A 17,779-nucleotide genomic window follows, 5' to 3' on the forward strand; every position below is an offset into this window, starting at 1 on the left:
AGTGCGGTCCCAGTACTTCCAGTATCACGCCCTGACTCTCCCCAGTGCACCCAGGGCGGTCCCAGTGCTCCCAGTATGACACCCTGACGCCCCCCAGTGCTCCTAGTGCGCTCCCAGTGCTCCCAGTATGACCCCCTGACTACCCACAGTGCTCCCATTGCGGTCCCAGTGCTCCCAGTATGACTCCCTGACTCCCCCCAGTGCTCCCAGTGTGGACCCAGTGCTTCCAGTATGACCCCCTGACTCCCACCAGTGCTCCCAGTGCGGTCCCAGTGCTCCCAGTATGACCCCCTGACTCCAACCAGAGCTCCCAGTGCGGTCCCAGTGCTCTCAGTAAAAGTTCCTGACTGGCCCCAGTGCTCCCAGTGCTGTCCCAGTGCTCCCAGTATGACACAATGACACCCCCCAATGCTCCCAGTGCGGTCCCAGTGCTCTCAGTAAAAGTTCCTGACTGGCCCCAGTGCTCCCAGTGCTGTCCCAGTGCTCCCAGTATGACCCCCTGACTCCCCCCAGTGCTCCCAGTGCGGTTACAGTGCTCCCAGTATGACTCCCTGATTCCCCCCAGTGCTCCCAGTGGGCTCCCAGTGCTCCCAGTACGACCACCTGACTGCCCCCAGTGCTCCCAGTGCTGTCCCAGTGCTCCCAGTATGACCCCATGACTCCCCCCAGTGCTTCCAGTGCGGTCCCAGTACTTCCAGTATCACGCCCTGACTCTCCCCAGTGCACCCAGGGCGGTCCCAGTGCTCCCAGTATGACACCCTGACGCCCCCCAGTGCTCCTAGTGCGCTCCCAGTGCTCCCAGTATGACCCCCTGACTACCCACAGTGCTCCCATTGCGGTCCCAGTGCTCCCAGTATGACTCCCTGACTCCCCCCAGTGCTCCCAGTGTGGACCCAGTGCTTCCAGTATGACCCCCTGACTCCCACCAGTGCTCCCAGTGCGGTCCCAGTGCTCCCAGTATGACCCCCTGACTCCAACCAGAGCTCCCAGTGCGGTCCCAGTGCTCTCAGTAAAAGTTCCTGACTGGCCCCAGTGCTCCCAGTGCTGTCCCAGTGCTCCCAGTATGACACAATGACACCCCCCAATGCTCCCAGTGCGGTCCCAGTGCTCTCAGTAAAAGTTCCTGACTGGCCCCAGTGCTCCCAGTGCTGTCCCAGTGCTCCCAGTATGACCCCCTGACTCCCCCCAGTGCTCCCAGTGCGGTTACAGTGCTCCCAGTATGACTCCCTGATTCCCCCCAGTGCTCCCAGTGGGCTCCCAGTGCTCCCAGTATGACCACCTGACTCCCCCCACTGCTCCCAGTGCGGTCCCAGTGCTCCCAGTGCTGTCCCAGTACTCCCAGTATGACACAATGACACCCCCCAATGCTCCCAGTGTGGTCCCAGTCCTCCCAGTATGACCCCCTGACTCCCCCCAGTGCTTCCAGTGCGGTTACAGTGCTCCCAGTATGACTCCCTGACTCCCCCCAGTGCTCACAGTGTGGTCCCAGTGCTCCCACTGCGCCTCTCTGGCTCCCCCCATTCCTCCCAGAGTGGTCCCAGTGCTCCCAGCATGACCCCCTGACTCCCCCCAGTGCTCCCACTGCGGTCCCAGTGCTCCCAGTATGACTCCCTGAATCCCTGGTAACTCCCTGAGTTCTCAGGGCTCATTGAGAGGCTTTGAACTGGATTTGAAGGGGGGTGGGGACAGTCCTGGGCTTGCTCGGGAGCTGCCAGGGCGCAGTTGCTCAGCGCTCGTGGGCCAGTGTGCCAGTATTTCTGGTAGCCAGAAGGCACAGCACATCTCAAGGGTCACAACTACACACACGACTCCCTCTCTGAAATGCTGAGACACCAGTGCACGCGGCGTGGAGAATGAGCAGGAAGAGCTGGAGATCTGTGCTCGGTCGCAGGGCCACGATCTCATTGCAGTCACTGAGATGTGGTGGGACAGCTCGCGTGACTGGAATGCTGTCATGGGTGGCTACGTCCTTTCCCGGAAAGACAGGCCAGCGAGGCGTGGTGGTGGAGTTGCACTCCATGGGAGAGAGCATTTGGAATGCATCGGGCTCTCACTAGGGGCGGATGACGAGAGGGTCGAGAGCTTATGGGTGAGGATTAAGGGGCAGGCCAACATGAGGGACACTGTTGTGGGTGTTTATCACAGGCCACCTGATCAGGATGGGGAAGCTGATGAGGCTTTCTAGAGACAGCTGAAGGTAGGCTCGCAATCGCAGGCCTTGGTTCTCATGGGGGACTTCGATCACCCCGATATCTGCTGGGCAGACCACGCAGCCAGGCACGCACAGTCCAGGAGGCTCCTCCAGTGCATTGATGAGAACTTCTTGACACAGGTGGTGCAGGAGCCAACAAGGAGAGGAGCACTCCTGGACCTGGTACTGACAAACACAGAGGGACTGGTGGGGGACATTAAGGTTGGGGGCACCCTAGGTTGTAGTGATCATGAAATGATGGAGTTCAGGATCATGGCTACCCAAACTGCTTGGAGAGATCCCGTGGGCTGGGGCTCTGGACGGGAAAGGGGCTCAAGAGAGCTGTTTGGTATTCAAAGACCACTTCCTCCAAGCTCAGGATCAGTGCATCCCTAAGAGAAAGAAATCAGCCAAGGGACACAGGAGACCTGCATGGTTGAGCAGGGAGCTTCTGAAAAAGCTCAAGTGGAAGAAGGAAGTCTACAATACGTGGAAGAAGGGACTGACCCCTTGGGAGGATTACAGGAATGCTGCCAGAGCATGCAGGGATGAAACAAGGAAAGCCAAGGCCGCCTTGGAATTAAACCTGGCCAGGGATGTCAAGCTCAACAGGAAGGGCTTCTACGAGTATATTGGAAGCAAAAGCAACACCAGAGAAGTTGTGGGCCCACTGTTGAATGAGACAGGAGCCATGGGGACAGAGGATCTGGGGAGAAGGCGGAGTTACTGAATGCCTTCTTTACTTCGGTCTTTACTGCTCGGCTCAGCCCTCAGGAGTCCCAGGCATTGGGGGAAGTAACAGGGAAAGAAGAAGACTTCCCTTGGGTTGAGGAGGATCGAGTGAGGGATCAATTAGATCAATCAGATATCCACAAGTCCATGGGCCCCGATGGGATGCACCCGAGAGTGCTGAGGGAGATGGCAGAAGTCATTGCTGGGCCGCTCTCCATCATCTTTGAAAGGTCCTGGAGAACAGGCGAGGTGCCTGAGCACTGGAGGAAAGCCAACATCCCTCCAGTCTTCAAAAAAGGCAAGAAGGAGGAGCCGGGGAACTACAGGCTGGTCAGCCTCACCTCCATCCCTGGAAAGATGATGGAACAGCTCGTTGTGGGCGTCATCTCAAGGCATGTGGAGGAAAAGAAAGCTATCAGAAGTACTCAACATGGATTCACCAAGGGGAAATCCTGTGTGACTAACCCAATAGCCTTCTGTGATGGCGTGACTGGATGGATAGATGAGGGGAGGGCAGTGGATGGTGTCTACCTTGACTTCAGTGAGGCTTTCGACACCGTCTCCCACAGCATCCTCATAGGGAAGCTTAGGAAGCGTGGGTTAGATGAGTAGACAATGGGGTGGATTGAAAACTGGTTGAAAGACAGAGCTCAGAGTGTGGTGATTAGGGGCACAGAGTCTAGTTGGAGGTCAGTGAGGAGTGGTGTTCCCGAGGGGTCAGTGCTGGGTCCAGTCCTCTTCAATATCTTCATCAGCGACCTGGATGAAGGGATAGAGTGCACCCTCAGCAAGTTTGCTGATGACACAAAGCTGGGAGGGGTGGCTGACACACCGGAAGGCTGTGCCACCATCCAGAGAGACCCGGACAGGCTGGAGAGTTGGGCAGAGAGAAACTTTATGAAATTCAACCAGGGCAAGTGCAGGGTGCTGCACCTGGGGAGGACTAACCCCGTGCACCAGGACAGGTTGGGGGCTGACCTGCTGGAGAGCAGCTCTGTGGAAAGAGACCTGGGAGTCCTGGTGGACAACAGGATGACCATGAGCCAGCAATGGGACCTTGTGGCCAAGAAGGCAAATGGCATCCTGGGGTGCATCAAGAAGAGTGTGGCCAGCAGGTGGAGGGAGGTCATTCTCCCCCTCTACTCTGCCTTGCTGAGGCCGCACCTGGAGTACTGTGTCCAGTTCTGGGCTCCCCGGTTCAAGAAGGACAGGGAACTGCTGGAGAGGGTGCAGCAGAGAGCTACCAAGATGCTGAGGGGGCTGGAACACCTCTCTTATGCAGAAAGACTGAGGGATGTGGGTCTCTTCAGTCTGGAAAAAAGACGGCTGAGGGGGGACCTTATCAGCACTTATAAATACTCAAAGGGTGGGTGTCAGGAGGATGGGGCCAGGCTCTTCTCAGTGGTGCCCAGGGACAGGACAAGAGGTAATGGGCACAAACGAGCATAGGAAGTTCCACCTAAACATGAGGAGGAACTTCTTTACTTTGAGGGTGGCAGAGCCCTGGCACAGGCTGCCCAGGGAGGTGGTGGATTCTCCAACTCTGGAGACATTCCAACCCCGCCTGGACGCATTCCTGTGCAACCTGCTGTAGGTGACCCTGCTCTGGCAGGGGGTTGGACTAGATGATCTCCAGAGGGCCCTTCCAACCCTATCATTCTGTGATTCTATGATTAGACACCCGACCCCTGGGGAGGAGAAACTGCTGAGTGACCATCGGCCTGTCCCTGTCCCGCTTCCCTCTGCAGAAACATCAAGGCATTTGTACGTGTTTCCCATCAGTCCGTGCTGCCTTTATCCCCGCCAAGGCTGTGAGCTCTGGGCACTGCACTGTGCGGGGCTGGCAATGAGCAGAACACCCCATCTTTAGGACATTCCTTTCTTTTCCTGGGGGGTCCTGCTGGACTGCGCTGCCCTCCACCAGGGCTCAGCTCTCCCATGGTATCTCTTTGTTATCTAGGAGCCCCATGGAGAAGACACATCTCCTCGCTCTGCACTAAGGTACAGCCCCTTTGCCACTCGGGACCCACAATATTTCACTTTCAGTACAGCAGAAATGCAAAAAATTTCTGCCTTAAAAACACTTTGCTCGAGTGCTGGGGCAAGTCGAACAAAAATAACAAAACAAAATCTCCAGAGCTCTGCTCTGGAGTCAGGTGAATTGGGAGTGACAATGCTCTTTTCTATCACAAGCAGATTTAACCTGAAAATCACATTTAATCTAAAATCACCCCGTGTTCCTATTTAACAGTTGCTGCAGGGCAGACGTGGCTTTTCCAGGGACCTCAGCAGAGCCCCTGCTCTCCTGCCAACCTCAGCCAGTACCAACCACAGCTCAAGGGAAAGGGAGCCACAGCAAGGCATTACTGAAAAGACAGAGGCATTGTCAGGGATTTCTACAACAAACGAAGTAGGTTTTCCTTGGAGAAGTCTACTCTAACTTGTCACTCTCTTCCTCATTGGACATGACCCTGTGCCAAGAGGCGCCAGATGTCTAACAGCAGCTCTGAGGCTGATTTCCTCCTCCTGGCATTCGCAGACACGCGGGAGCTGCAGCTCTTGCACTTCTGGCTCTTCCTGGCCATCTACCTGGCTGCCCTCCTGGGCAATGGCCTCATCATCACTGCCGTAGCCTGTGACCACCGCCTCCACACCCCCATGTACTTCTTCCTCCTCAACCTCGCCCTCCTCAACCTGGGCTGCATCTCCACCACTCTGCCCAAAGCCATGGCCAACTCCCTCTGGGACACCAGGGCCATCTCCTTCTCGGGATGTGTTGCACAGCTCTTTCTATTTCTCACCTTGATGTCAGCAGAGTTTTATCTTCTCACAGTCATGGCCTATGACCGCTACGTTGCCATCTGCAAACCCCTGCACTATGGGTCCCTCCTGGGCAGCAGAGCTTGTGTCCACATGGCAGCAGCTGCCTGGGGCAGTGGCTTTCTCAATGCTCTGCTGCACATGGTCAATACATTTTCAATATCTCTCTGCCAAGGCAATGGCCTAGACCAGTTCTTCTGTGAAATCCCCCAGATCCTCAAGCTCTCCTGCTCACAATCAGACTACCTCAGGGAAGCTGGCCTTCTGGTGGTTAGTGCTTTTGGTTTTTGGGATGTTTTGTTTTCATTGTGGTGTCCTATGTGCAGATCTTCAGGGCTGTGCTGAGGGTCCCCTCACAGCAGGGAAGACAGAAAGCCTTTTCCACGTGCCTCCCTCACCTGGCCGTGGTTTCCCTCTTTATCACCACTGGGGTGTTTTCCAACCTGAAGCCCCCCTCTGTCTCCTCTTCATTCCTGAATCTAGTGGTGTCATTTCTGTACTCGGTGGTGCCTCCAGCAGTGAACCCCCTCATCTACAGCATGAGGAACCAGGAGCTCAAGGGTGCCCTGAGGAAACTGACTGGACATTTTTCAGCAGCCATGGACTGTGTACTTTCCTCTGCAAAGGATTCACAGCATCTGATGTGACAAGCATTCACTATTCCTCCCCTCCTCCTAAACTTTTCACCTCTCGTCTGTGACAAAAAATATTTCTGGAAATAAAGAGTCAGTAAGCGTGTTTCAGTCAGTGTGTGTTTCAATAAACAAAAAATGAACCAGCTAACACTTCTTTTTCTGAGACCCATCAGCAGCAGGGCTGAATAAACGGGAGATGAGGAGACCTTTCTGGCTGCAGCAGCCTGGGGCAGGCTGTCCCAGTGCCACTGTGTCACTGGGGCGGCAGGAGCTGCCTGAGGGTCCCCAGGGCCAGGGCTCTTGCACTGGGCTGGGGAGAGGGGATGGCACAGAGGGGCTGCAGACCCCTCAGAACATCCCGGGGAGGAGGACACAGGGGCCCACTGACTGCCTTTGCCTTGTGCCCAAATGCCCCCCGTCTCTGGGGCTGACCCTCCTCTGCCCCCCAGCAGCTGTGGTGCCCTTCAGAGGGGCTGTGGCTGTGGAGTGAGTGCCCAGAGCTCTGCAGCACCCTGGGGCAGGCTCTGCTGTTGGGCCAGCGCAGACTGGGCTGGGATGGAGAGAGGGCAGGGGAGGTGGCAGAGCTTGGAGGGAGCTGGGCTGGGCTGGAAAGTGCCCAGGAGGAAAAATCCTCGGAGTGCAGCTTGTACCGTGTGCCCATGCGGGGTGAGGACTCACACCAGAGTGTTTGTGGTGCAGAGCCAGGGCTTGTGGAATTGGTGTCCGTCTCCAGGGTTTGGTAGTGGTGGGGCTGAAGGCATGGGCCTCTGTGAGAACAGACCAGGGGCTGCTTCCGTGCCAGACAGAGCTGGTTCCAGACGGCTCCAAAAGAAACCCACCGCTGGCCAAAACTGAGCCCATCAACGAGGATGGTGGAACCTCTGTGAGAGTGTATTTAAGAAAGGACACAAGGGCTCGAGTGGGAGAGGAGTGAGGGAAAAACCAGTGTGAGAAACAGCCCTGCAAACACCAGGGTGAGTGAAGAAGGAGGGAGAGGAGGTGCTCCAGGTGCCAGAGCAGATGGTCTCCTGCAGCCTGTGGAGAATACCACAGTAGAGCAGGTATTTCCCTGCAGCCTAAGGAGAGGAGCACAGCGGAGGAGGTAATCCCTGCACTTGGTGGAGGACCCAACACTGGAGAGGTTGGATATTTCCTGAAAGAATTTCAGCTTGAGGAGAGCCCATGCTGTAGCAGGTTTATCTCGAAAGACTGTAGCCAGTAAGAGGGACCCCATGGGAAAAGTGTTAGGAGGAAGGAGCAGCAGAGAGGAATTGTTATGGACTGACCAGGACCCCCATTCCCCATCGCCCTGCACTTCTCAGGGGGAAGGAGGGAGAGGAGCTGGGAATGAAGCTGAGAAAGTTCAACAAGGAAAAAAATGGGTGGGAGGAGGCTTTCCAGGTGATAAGGTCTTCCATCGGTCCTATGCTTCTTTGACCCTCAGCCTTTGCAGTTGCACATGCCTGGCCTGCCCACTTACCTTCACTCCTGTCCCCTTTGTAGGAGGCCCACACACATCTTGGCACGCCCAGCGCAACGTGGCCTCCACCAAAGCTGGAGCCCACCTGGCCTTGGAGGCAGGGAGGGGCCCGGTCCCCTCTGTCCGGGGCTGGGCACAGCTTTTCCCTGGGAACCTCCCTGAGGAGCACTCCTCGTCTGTGTCAGCCTGGGGCCCGGCAGGGGTGGCCCAGGGACAAGGGCTGCTGGGGCAGGGCTGAAGGAGCTCAGCTGGGAGAGCGTTAGACTGAAGATCTAAAGGTGCCTGGTTCAGCCCTGGGCTTCAGCAGTAATTTTTCTCCCTCTGCTTTTTGCAGAGCCCGTCTGCCACCTTCCAGCCTGCCCCAGCCCTGCTTGCTCCTTCACCTCTTGCCAGAGCACTGTCCCTGCCCTGGACCTGCACGTCTGCGGCTTAGAAGGAGCCTTCCTCCAGCCCCACAAGTCCCCAGCCTGCCCCTGGGCAGGACTCTCCACTCAGGGCTGCTTTGGGGTGGTCTCCAGCTGTGCCTCCTTCCCTGCTCCACAGGATCGGGATGTGTCCTCTGCGGGGTCTCTGCACGACCCAGTTCCTCTCCTCTTTGTCATGCTCAAGGGTGCAGAGTCTGTTCCCCTCCTCAGGCGCCTCCTGCACCTTGTCTTCAGTTCCCAGAGCAGAGGCCAGTGGACCAATAGTCCCAGGGAGAGGCACTCCCTGGAGCTGCGGCCTGAATGGCAGCATCCTTCCCCCGGGGGGGTGTTGCAGTGGGACCTCTGATGTGCCCAGGACAGCTGACAAAGCCACGCTGAGGATCACCCACCGGAGTGCATGGCCATCAGTATTGTTTAGCCACACGCTGTCCTGAGCAGAATTTCTTGGCCCCCTTTGCCCCCCTGCTCCAATGACTGCTAACACACCAATATGCTCCTCTCTGGGCATCAGCCCCATGGAGATGGACACCTGCCCTTCACCCCACCTCCTGGGATGCTGCGGGGCAGAGGGGTGCAGGAGGAGGCCCGCTACATGGATGAGGGCATGTGAGCTTTCTGCCCCCATGTTGCCCCATCGCACACCCTGGGGTGCCATCAGAGCCTGGGGGCACCTCACCCCAGGGAGGGCATGTCCCTCACCCTGTTGTACTTCTCCTCCTGTGCCGCTGTGCACAGATGTGGCACACAGGGGGGTTGCCCTTGCCCTGGGGGGCAGAGGAGGCTCAGGAGTTTTCTCCTCTCCGTTGGCCCTGGAGGGGGCTAGAGCGTGGGAGCAGCACCTGCAGCCAGAGCCTCCTTCTGCCCCATCGCTCTTCAGAGACGCTGGAGGGGCAGTGCTCTGCAGTGCAGCCCTGTGCCAGGATCAGGCCCCGGGGAGAGGCCGTGCGGACTTCCCCCATCTCAGGAGGGATCAAGTGCTGTTTGCTGCAGAGGGTCCCTGGGCACCCAGGGGACAACGGGGCTGTGCTTGTCACAGACCCCTCATGGGAGGAGAGTGTCTCCTGCTGGGAAGGCTCCAGAGGGTGTAGCTCAGTGGCAGAGCGCCCACTTTGCATGTGGGAGATCCTGGCTTCCATCCCCAGCATCTCCAAGGGGCTTCTTCCCTGAATGCCCAGCCTCAGGGAAAGGCTGGAGCTGGAGCCTCTGGTCCTCTGCAGGCACTGTGGGCCTGCCCTGCCCAGCCAGGGTCTGGCTGTGGGGTGAGGAGGGCTGTGTGCGCTGCCTCCTTGGAGCCCCCTCTCAGGAGAGAGGCAGGCAGCTGTGCTGGACCTGAGCTCAGCTCACTGCCCTGCACCACACACCCACCCGAGACATACCCCTTCCCCACCGCCATGTCTTTGGGCTCTGGTTTCCTCCAGCCACCCTCGGGGAGACACTAAAACACCTGGGCAGGCAAGCACAGCTCTGGCTCAAAGGCTTTTAATAAGAACTGATATGGGGGCCCCTGTGTAAAAACAGGGGAATCAAAATCGAGGAAACCCCTGGCAGATTCTGCTGCCCATGGGAAAAGGGAGAGGGTTCCCTGGTGCTCATCGCTCTCCCAGCTGCACAGACCTCTCCTCCCTCCTGGCTGCCCCCAGCTGCACTGCAGGGACGGGCTCTCCTGGCCCGGGGCTCAGGGACCGTTGTGCACTGAGCTCCGGTGTCACAGCCTCTGTGTCCTCAGGGGGATGTGCCACAGACACCTCTTCAGCATCGTCATAGCCCGTGCTCTCTGGGGACAGGGACCAGCCATCCCCCTCAGCTCCGGGGGCACCAGCACCTCTCTGGGAGAGCAGGTTTGGCCCTGCAAGAAGCAAGGCAGGCCATTGCATGTTCACCCCATGGGGTGCCTCTCCTGGGCTGTACATCACCTTTCTCCCTTCTCCTCACCAGTCCTGAGACTTTCAGCTCCCTCTCCCACCCACGGTACCCCAGAAGAAACTCCTGGGGCAGGTTCCCCCATCCCAGCACATTGGGCTCTCGTTGTGACAGCGAATCATCCAACGCCAGGGATGCCACCCCAGGAACCAGCAGCACTTTCTTTCCTTCTCACCTCCAGGGGTATCCGTTGGTCCAGATCCTTCCTCTGCCACCCTGGGCATTTCCCAGTCTTCCTGCCCAGGGGAAGGATCCTCCCCAGGGTCAGAAACCTCCCTGGCATCATCATAGCCATCAGCTGGGTCACCTCCAGGCAGGACAGGGACGTCTGAAAGGAGAGGAGAGCTGGTGTCAGTGAGAAGATGCGTTCTGCAGAGCAGAGGATGGGAGGATGCGCAGGGACGTGGGGCTCCGACATCGGTGTTTGCAGCCCCACAGGAGATCCCGCCCGTCATCCCAGCTCCGAGGGTGACGCTCAGTGACACTGCTGTCCATCACATGTCTGCAGGGAGGAGACATCCACCCCTTCCTGCCCCCCATTACCTGGTGCTGGCCATGGACCATCCTCCTCCTCGCTGTCCCCAGGGTAGGGCTGCAGCTTGCTCAGGGACCCCTCTGAATAGGAGCCTGGAGAGAGGCCCAGCGGGTGTTAGGGGAGTGCGTTCTGCGGACCCAGCTTGTGCTCAGTGCTGCTGGGGACGTGGGACCCACAGAGCCACGGCTGCACGGGGACGAGGGCTCAGGATTCACCCTGCTGCCCTGGGACAAAGCCCATCTCCAAGGGCCTGCCAGAGCTGCCCTGGGACAGCCCCTTCCCTCACCCCTCAGGTGTCCCCCAGGGTGCAGGGACAGGCAGAGAGGGGCTCTCCCCAAATGGGACGCGCAGAGCAGGTGGGGGGAATGCTTCTCTCCTAGGCCCAGGACATGGGTGCTCCCCACACAGATCCAACAGCCCCACAACCGCACGAACCATGGGTTAGGGGGCTGCAGGGCTCAACCCTGGGTGGCAGCCAGGGGAAAGAGCACTCAATGAGGGACGCACACCAACCTGAGCCGCTGAACCTTGCCTGCTTCTGCCATGCTGTGCTGGAACCGATCTCCTCATACACGGCCTCAGGGAAGGGCTCCTGAGCTCTCTCAGAGCCTGTGGACAGAGGCAGGGCTGGCCCAGGGATGGTCAGAGAGGGGATGGGATCCCGCAGAGAGCACACACTCTTGTCCCCCCAGCTCTGCCTCTCCCGCTCACTGACACCCCACGGCACTCCTGGCCTTGCCAGCAGGCATCTTCCCCTGGGAAGGGACCCACCTCTGCGCCCAGCCCTGGCGCTTCGCACTTGCCCGGCCAGGAGGGCCAGGAGCAGGCAGACAAGGGCTCCCAGGATGATGCACATGATGACGGGCAATGAGACTCTCCCGCTGCCGGTCAGACGGCCCCGGGTGGGATCTGCATGGCAGGAACACAGAAAGGGCAGCACCAGGCCTGGGAGAGGTGAGGGGCCGGCACACCCCAGTCCTGACCCCCATTACATACCAGGTTTCAGGGATAAGGGATGGGGAAGCTCCCACCTGGCTGGGTGAATGACAGCCCTCCCCAGCCTCCCGCCCCACCGCTACCCCGCTGCCTCCTCCTGGGAGTTTCACAGCCCAGCAAGGAGCCCCTTCCCTCCGGCTGTGGGTCACAGCCTGGCCCCAAGAAGACCCAGCGCTGGTGGGGAGGACGGGTTACCTGCTGGAGGGGTTGGTGCTGCCGTCCTGGGTGCATCTGCAGAGGAGGAGAAGGAGAGCTGGGCTGAGAGGGTGGGGGTGCAGCTACCAGGGAGCCTCCTCTCTGACACCCCGTGTGTGTGTGTGTGTGTGCGCACGTGTGCATGTGCAGACATCCCTGCCACATCCCACCCAAATCGCCCCTCCTGCACGACTGGTGAGCATGGCCAGGAAGGAGCGCAGGGTCCAGAGCAGGGACAGAGCCGGCAGCCCGGGAGGTGCCCCTGGGGGCTGCAGGGCCCTGCGGGCAGAAGCTGGAGGACACCCAGCCCCACAGAAGCTGCTGCCCACTCGGCAAAAGGCTCTCCTGCTCTGCAGGGATGGCCTTGCGCTCAGGAGCTCTGGAGCCATGATGGCACGCAATGGGGAAAAGGGCTCCCTGTGAGGTGTCGCAGCCCTGCCGCTCACCTGAGCAGATCAGGGCCGCGTCCTCCTTATGGCGGCAGGCACCGCTGTCCCCAGGCCGGGCCCAGCAGTCCTGCAGAGATGGCTCTGTGCCCCGGCACTCCACCTGCTCCAGCCAGATGGGGCCGCTCCCCTCCCCAAATGCAGCCTCGGCCAGGGCAGACACCGCAGGGCCACAGCCCAGCTGCCTGCATGCCACCTCGGCATCCCGCATGTCCCAAGAGTCGTCACACACCGTCCCCCAGGAGCCGCGGTGCCACACCTCCACTCGGCCAGAGCACCCCTTCTCCCCTCCCACAGCACGAATCTTCTCCCTGTCTGGAGAAGGCAGAGAGCTCCCAGGGCCGCGGGACAGCAGGCAGAGCCCTGCCAGGAGAGAGGGGCATGCAGAGGAGCAGCTACCTGTGCAGCTCGGGGTGCTGGGGCACGCAGCCATTGGGGCCGGGGGTGTTTCTGGCTGACTCCCTGCAGAGGGAAACGCTGTGGTGAAGGGGCTGCTGCAGGGGGGCGTGCAGCAGAGAGCGGGGCTCAGCTCAGCTCATGCCAATCATACCATCAGCTGAACCCTGGTCATTCCGGGGACACACACGGAAACGTGGGGGACCCTGACTGCTCAGCCCCAAAGGGACCCTGGGTCACAGAGCAGCAGGAGGGTGTCCATGGAAGGGACACTCCTCGGAGCCCTGGCTGTTCCCTTCTGGGACCTTGCCTCGAGAAACCTCTGCCTCAACCAGGCGAAGCTGGGAGCCCAGCTGGCAACCGCTGGTGAATGTGTGGGGCTCCAGGAGAGGAAGTCCCATTTTTGGTACCAGCAGGACAAGTGTCTGGCATGGAAACGAAAGGCCCCTGCAGGCCCAGGAATTTGACCATGCCCAGCCAGGAGCAGGAATGCAGGGGATGCTGGTGCCCGGCTAGCTCAGAATTACCCTTGCAGGTGATGTGGGTCTCCTCTCGCAGGTCGTCGCATGACTGCGGGTGCCAGGGAGCGGAGGGACACTGCCAGAAGGAGCTGTTTCTCTCCCCACACTCCACACGATCCAGCCAGGCCGTGCCAGACAGCCTGCCGTAGGGCCATTGTGTTTCCAGGGACCCGCTGTCCCCGCAGCCCAGCTCCTTGCATGCCAGCGACACAGTTTCAGGAGTCATGGAGTTGGAGCAAACGCTCCCCCACGCCCCATTGTAGAAAACCTGCAGGCGCCCGGAGCAGTTGGTGCCGTTCTCCAGCCTCAGGGCCATGAACTCTGGGAGGAAAGGCAGCGAGGGGGAACAGGCTGGGCTGGGGCTGGGGGAGCAGGGACACCCCTGCACCCGCCAGGCCCTCAGACAGGCAAAGGCACGTCCAGCAAGTCCCCCTTGCACCCACGGACAGAGAAATGTCCCTGATGGACAGACACCCCTGCCCTCCCTGCTGACCGTCAGGGACAGCAGAGCTCCCCAGGGACCCCCGGTGGGACTGAGGGCACCTGTGCATGGGTGTCCCCACGATGGCCTTTGTCAGGGGCTCAGAGCTGGCCAGGAACAGCCTCGGCCGTGTCCAGCTCTCCCCTCGTCCCAGCCTGCCTGGGCACTGGGCTCCCACCACAGCTCCCGGCACACACCTGAGCAGATGACTCCTGCGTCCTCTTTGTGCCCGCAGTCATGCTGCCCCCAGGACCCTGCCGGGCAGTCCCAGAGAGCAGCTTCGGCCCCGGAGCAGTTCACGCTCTCCAGCCAGATCTGAGCGGAGCCTTCCCCGAAGCGAGCGGAGCCAACCGCCTCCAGCGCCCCTCCGCAGCCCAGCTGGTGGCAAACGACGGCAGCATCAGACAGGTCCCAGCCGTCATCGCAGACGCTCCCCCAGCTGCCCTGGTAGTAGATCTCCACTCTCCCAGCGCAGCGCCCAGGCCCGTTCACCAGCCGCACCTGACGGCTCCCTGTAGCAGCAGGAAACCCCGGCTGCCGTCAAGGGCCGGCTGCCCACCCAGCCCAGAGCCTGGGGGGGCCGTGCAGCGCCACTCACCCCAGCAAATGACCCCCACGTCCTCGGCAATCCCTGCTTCCAGCGCACTCTCAGGCAGGGAGGTGTTGCAGAGGGTCAGGTTGGCCTCGTGCCCTGCACACCGCACCCCGCGCAGCCCCACGGGACCCGTCCCTCTCTGAGCCTTCGGGGGGTTGTAGGCTGCCTCTGCCTCCCCGCACTGCAGCTGCCGGCACACCACGCTGGCCTCCTGCACGTCCCACTCCTCATCCAGGACTCTGCCCCACATCCCGTGCTGGAAGATCTCCACTCGCCCGTCGCACGGGCTTCCTCCACCCACCAGCCGCAGGGATGCGAAGCGAGCTGGGCCTGGGGAGAGCAGCCATGACACAGCCCTTGGCGGCATCAGGGAGCCCGGCAGCCTGCAGCACGTCTCCAGGCTCTGGCACCCTTGCAGGAGGGCCTTGGAGCTCGCCTGCCTGCCGCCAGCCCTCTGTGGGGACCTTCTGAGCCAGAGCCTTGCACTGCCACAGGGTCCCCTGCTTTGGGAGCATTTAAGAGGAAAACAGAGTAACCGAGTGTTTTCCTGCACTCACCTGAGCATATGACAGCAGCGTCGTTCTCATGGGAGCACGGCGAGGCCCCCAGGGAAGTCACTGGGCACTCTCCCAGGTGGGCTTCAGTCCCGTCACAGTGGAAGGAGTCTCTCCAGACAGGGCCGCTTCCTCTCCCAAAATGCCCTCCTTTAGGAATGGACTCAGCAAACCCACAGTTGAGGTGACGGCAGAGAACGTGGGCGTCCAAGAGGTCCCAGCGGGAGGCACAGAGGGTGCCCCAGGCCCCCTGCACATGGACCTCCACCCTCCCCTCACACGCCGTGCTGCCGTTCACCAGCCTGAACCCTGTGAACTCTGGACAGAGAAGGATGAGACAGGGCAGACTTGTGCTTTTCTCCCTTGGGTGGTGGAGTAGAGGGCAAATGGACACCCTGCCTTTCTCCTCCTTCTGCACCATTTTAGGGCTGCAGGCAAACATTCAAGGTCAGGTTTAACGGGGCTCTGAGCAACCTGATCTAGTTGAAGAGGTCCCTGCTGGTTGCAGGCAAGTTGGACTAGATGACATTGTAAGGTCCCTTCCAACCCAAACCATTCTATGGTTCTGTGGTCACCCCTTCTGTCCTCACACCCAGCACAGCACAGTCCCGTCCCTGCTCCCCCATCATCGGCACACCCGCGGTGGTAACACCCTGCCCTGAGTCCTTACGTGTGCAGGTGACACCGGCAGCATTCGCGTGGGTGCAGGGCTGGTCCCTGGGGGACCCCGTGGGGCAGGAGCTGAGAAGGGATTCATTCCCCACACACTGCAGCTCTCTGTCCCACATGGGACCAGCCCCTTCTCCAAAGTGAGCTGCCCCGGGGACAGACAGGGCTGTGCCACACTGCAACTCTCTGCAGACCACGTCGGCAGCTTTGGGACCAAAGTCGGAGTCACAGACAGTTTTCCACTCGTTCCTATCATGGATCTCCACTCTTCCTGAGCAGGGGTTGTCCCCTCCAACCAGCCGGACAAATCCTGGAGTAACCAAAGAACCCTGTGAGTTCCCACAGCCCTCTGGCAGTTACATACCCATGTCCTACCTGGCCTGCAAGGTGGCTACAGGCAAAGAGCCCCACGACCCTCCCAGCAGCTCCCAGTGGGTGTTGATGGCACAAACACACCAGGGACCCCCTGCTGCTCCCCCAACATCATCACAGCACTCGTGGGCTGGCTTTTCTCCTAAACCCACAGCCACAGGAAGCGCTTAGAAAAACTGCTGCCCTCCTGGAGACCCTGGGCTACCTGGCACTGGCCCCAGGCACTGCAGCGCTTGAGCCCAAGGAGATGGGCTGAGGTTCTGCTGGCTGCTGCAGCCTGCTCTGCCCCACCAAGCTGAGAGCCAGGCTGAGGAACCCCTTGGAGCCACCAGAAATGGAGCCCATTGAGGCACTGCTATTAGATGGGACATGTCAGAGGGAGCAGATGTGGTGCAGCTGTACCTCCAGTCGCTGTCTCCACCAGCCCCCAGCTCCAGCACCTGCCTGGGGAGGGTCCTCAGCCAGGGCCAGAGAACACTGCCAGGGGTGCACATCCCTGGCCCCCAGCTGGGTAGAGGGCAGGAGAGGGGGCAGCGGAGCAGCCCTGGGCTGACACAAGCTCCCAGGGCAAGGAGAGCCAGAAAGTGCTGGCAAGTGCCCTTGGCACAGGGCAGGCAGGGGCTGGGGTAGGCAGGAGAGGCTGGGCAGCAGGTCAGCGCTGCCTGCACAGGGGTGTTTCCCTGTGGGCTCGCTCTCATGGGGTGGCTCTGGAAGGGGAATGAGGTGGCCATGAGCCACCCAGCTCTTCTGCCCAAGCCCAGGGCCCCTGCCCTCTGAGCAGCCCCTCTGCTTTCGGGGACTCATGTCTGCCAGGGGAGACAACCCAAAAGTCCCTGACCTCCTTGGGCCCAGGGTTGTGGGTGGCCATGTGAGCTGCTCTAAGTTCCCTTGCATGAGGGCACCATCTCCCAGCCCCAGGCGCTGACGGAGGGTGGGCTGAGACACATCAGGCGTCAGGCAGTGGCGGGTTCCCACTGGCTTTTCCTCAGGGACCGGGGAAACCAGCAATGACAGTCCCAGCTCAGCAGTGTGACCAGCCACACCAGGCCCTTCTCCAGTAATCCCTTGTTTCCTTGAGGGCACAGCCAGGTCCCTTCCCCCGTCCTGGTCACAAAGGTGGGGAACAGGCTGGCACCGTACCTGAACACGTCACTCCAGCATCCTCACTGTGATCACAGTATTGTCGAAAATCTTCTGTGTCTGTGCAATCAGACAGGGCTGACTTGGTGCCATGACACTCAACATCAGCCATCCAAATGGGGCCAGATCCTGGCCCAAAATGTCCGTACCGAGGAGCTTCAAGAGCAGACCCACAGCGCAGCTGCTTACAAACCACCGCAGCATTGTCCATGTCCCAGTTGTAGCCACACACAGTCCCCCACTGGCCCTGCTGTTTCACCTCCACTCTCCCAGCACAGCGTCCGCCACCATCCTCCAGCTTCACCTCTGCAGCCCCTTCGAACATCGACATGGGACCGCTCAGGAGAGCACCGAGCCCCAGAGTGCAGGTCTAGAAGGCCCCCCCCTGCCCAGGCTGAGTCAGAAGCACCACGGTGGGAGGGTGGGAGTCCTCACCCCTCTAGGCTGTCCCTTGGCCAGTGTAGGGGTCCCTGCTCTCCCCACAGCCTGTGAAGGCTAGGGGTGCAGTACTCCAGCCCTTCTGCGATGGGCTATTCACCATAACACAGCCCTGGGAACCTCCTCCCACTCCCATGGCCCCCTCCCATGACCACCCACTCATTGTGCCCCCAGGCACTGCACAGGGAACCCGCTCCTCCCCAGCCCAACACCCCATAACAGCCCCATGCCCCCAGCC

At 60.2% G+C, this 17,779-nt stretch overlaps 3 protein-coding genes across 3 annotated transcripts in view; all 3 read right to left on the bottom strand.

Moving 5' to 3' along the window:
- LOC141736676 (scavenger receptor cysteine-rich type 1 protein M130-like) overlaps positions 1 to 17,434 on the bottom strand; it is a 105,023-nt gene extending 87,589 nt beyond the window's left edge. The window contains exons 1-2 of the mRNA XM_074571231.1: positions 17,104 to 17,434; positions 15,593 to 15,901 (exon numbers count right to left, since the gene is read on the bottom strand). Of these exons, the coding sequence (XP_074427332.1) occupies positions 15,593 to 15,901; positions 17,104 to 17,434 (640 nt within the window). The remainder of the gene's footprint in view (positions 1 to 15,592; positions 15,902 to 17,103) is intronic.
- Positions 8,956 to 13,101, bottom strand: LOC141736679 (antigen WC1.1-like). The gene is made up of 4 exons (XM_074571236.1): positions 12,376 to 13,101; positions 11,930 to 11,965; positions 11,510 to 11,647; positions 8,956 to 9,047 (listed from the first exon to the last, which is right to left on the bottom strand). The coding sequence occupies exons 1-4, from the start codon at positions 12,806 to 12,808 to the stop codon at positions 8,956 to 8,958; spliced, it is 699 nt and encodes a 232-aa protein (XP_074427337.1). The 5' UTR covers positions 12,809 to 13,101.
- On the bottom strand, positions 12,928 to 14,715 carry LOC141736680 (scavenger receptor cysteine-rich type 1 protein M130-like). Its single transcript, XM_074571237.1, has 4 exons — positions 14,699 to 14,715; positions 13,971 to 14,236; positions 13,299 to 13,613; positions 12,928 to 12,938 (listed from the first exon to the last, which is right to left on the bottom strand). The coding sequence occupies exons 1-4, from the start codon at positions 14,713 to 14,715 to the stop codon at positions 12,928 to 12,930; spliced, it is 609 nt and encodes a 202-aa protein (XP_074427338.1).
- Positions 17,435 to 17,779: the final 345 nt, after the last annotated feature.

The sequence above is a fragment of the Larus michahellis genome (genome assembly GCF_964199755.1).
Source record: "Larus michahellis chromosome W unlocalized genomic scaffold, bLarMic1.1 SUPER_W_unloc_1, whole genome shotgun sequence".
In the NCBI taxonomy this organism is placed as follows: Eukaryota; Metazoa; Chordata; class Aves; order Charadriiformes; family Laridae; genus Larus; species Larus michahellis.

What these genes read in the sequence shown, in the direction of transcription:
- LOC141736680 (XM_074571237.1), bottom strand. An exon ending in CGCAGGAGTCATCTGCTCAG is followed by an intron (nt 13,614 to 13,970) that starts GTGTGTGCCGGG and finishes CTTTCCTCCCAG; the next exon opens with AGTTCATGGCCCTGAGGCTG.
- LOC141736679 (XM_074571236.1), bottom strand. Translation starts at nt 12,808, where the DNA reads ATGGCTGCGTGCCCCAGCACCCCGAGCTGCACAGGTAGCTGCTCCTCT. An exon ending in CGCGGCCCTGATCTGCTCAG is followed by an intron (nt 11,966 to 12,375) that starts GTGAGCGGCAGG and finishes CCTCCTCTGCAG; the next exon opens with ATGCACCCAGGACGGCAGCA. An exon ending in CGCCAGGGCTGGGCGCAGAG is followed by an intron (nt 9,048 to 11,509) that starts GTGGGTCCCTTC and finishes TCTGCCCCCCAG; the next exon opens with GGCAAGGGCAACCCCCCTGT.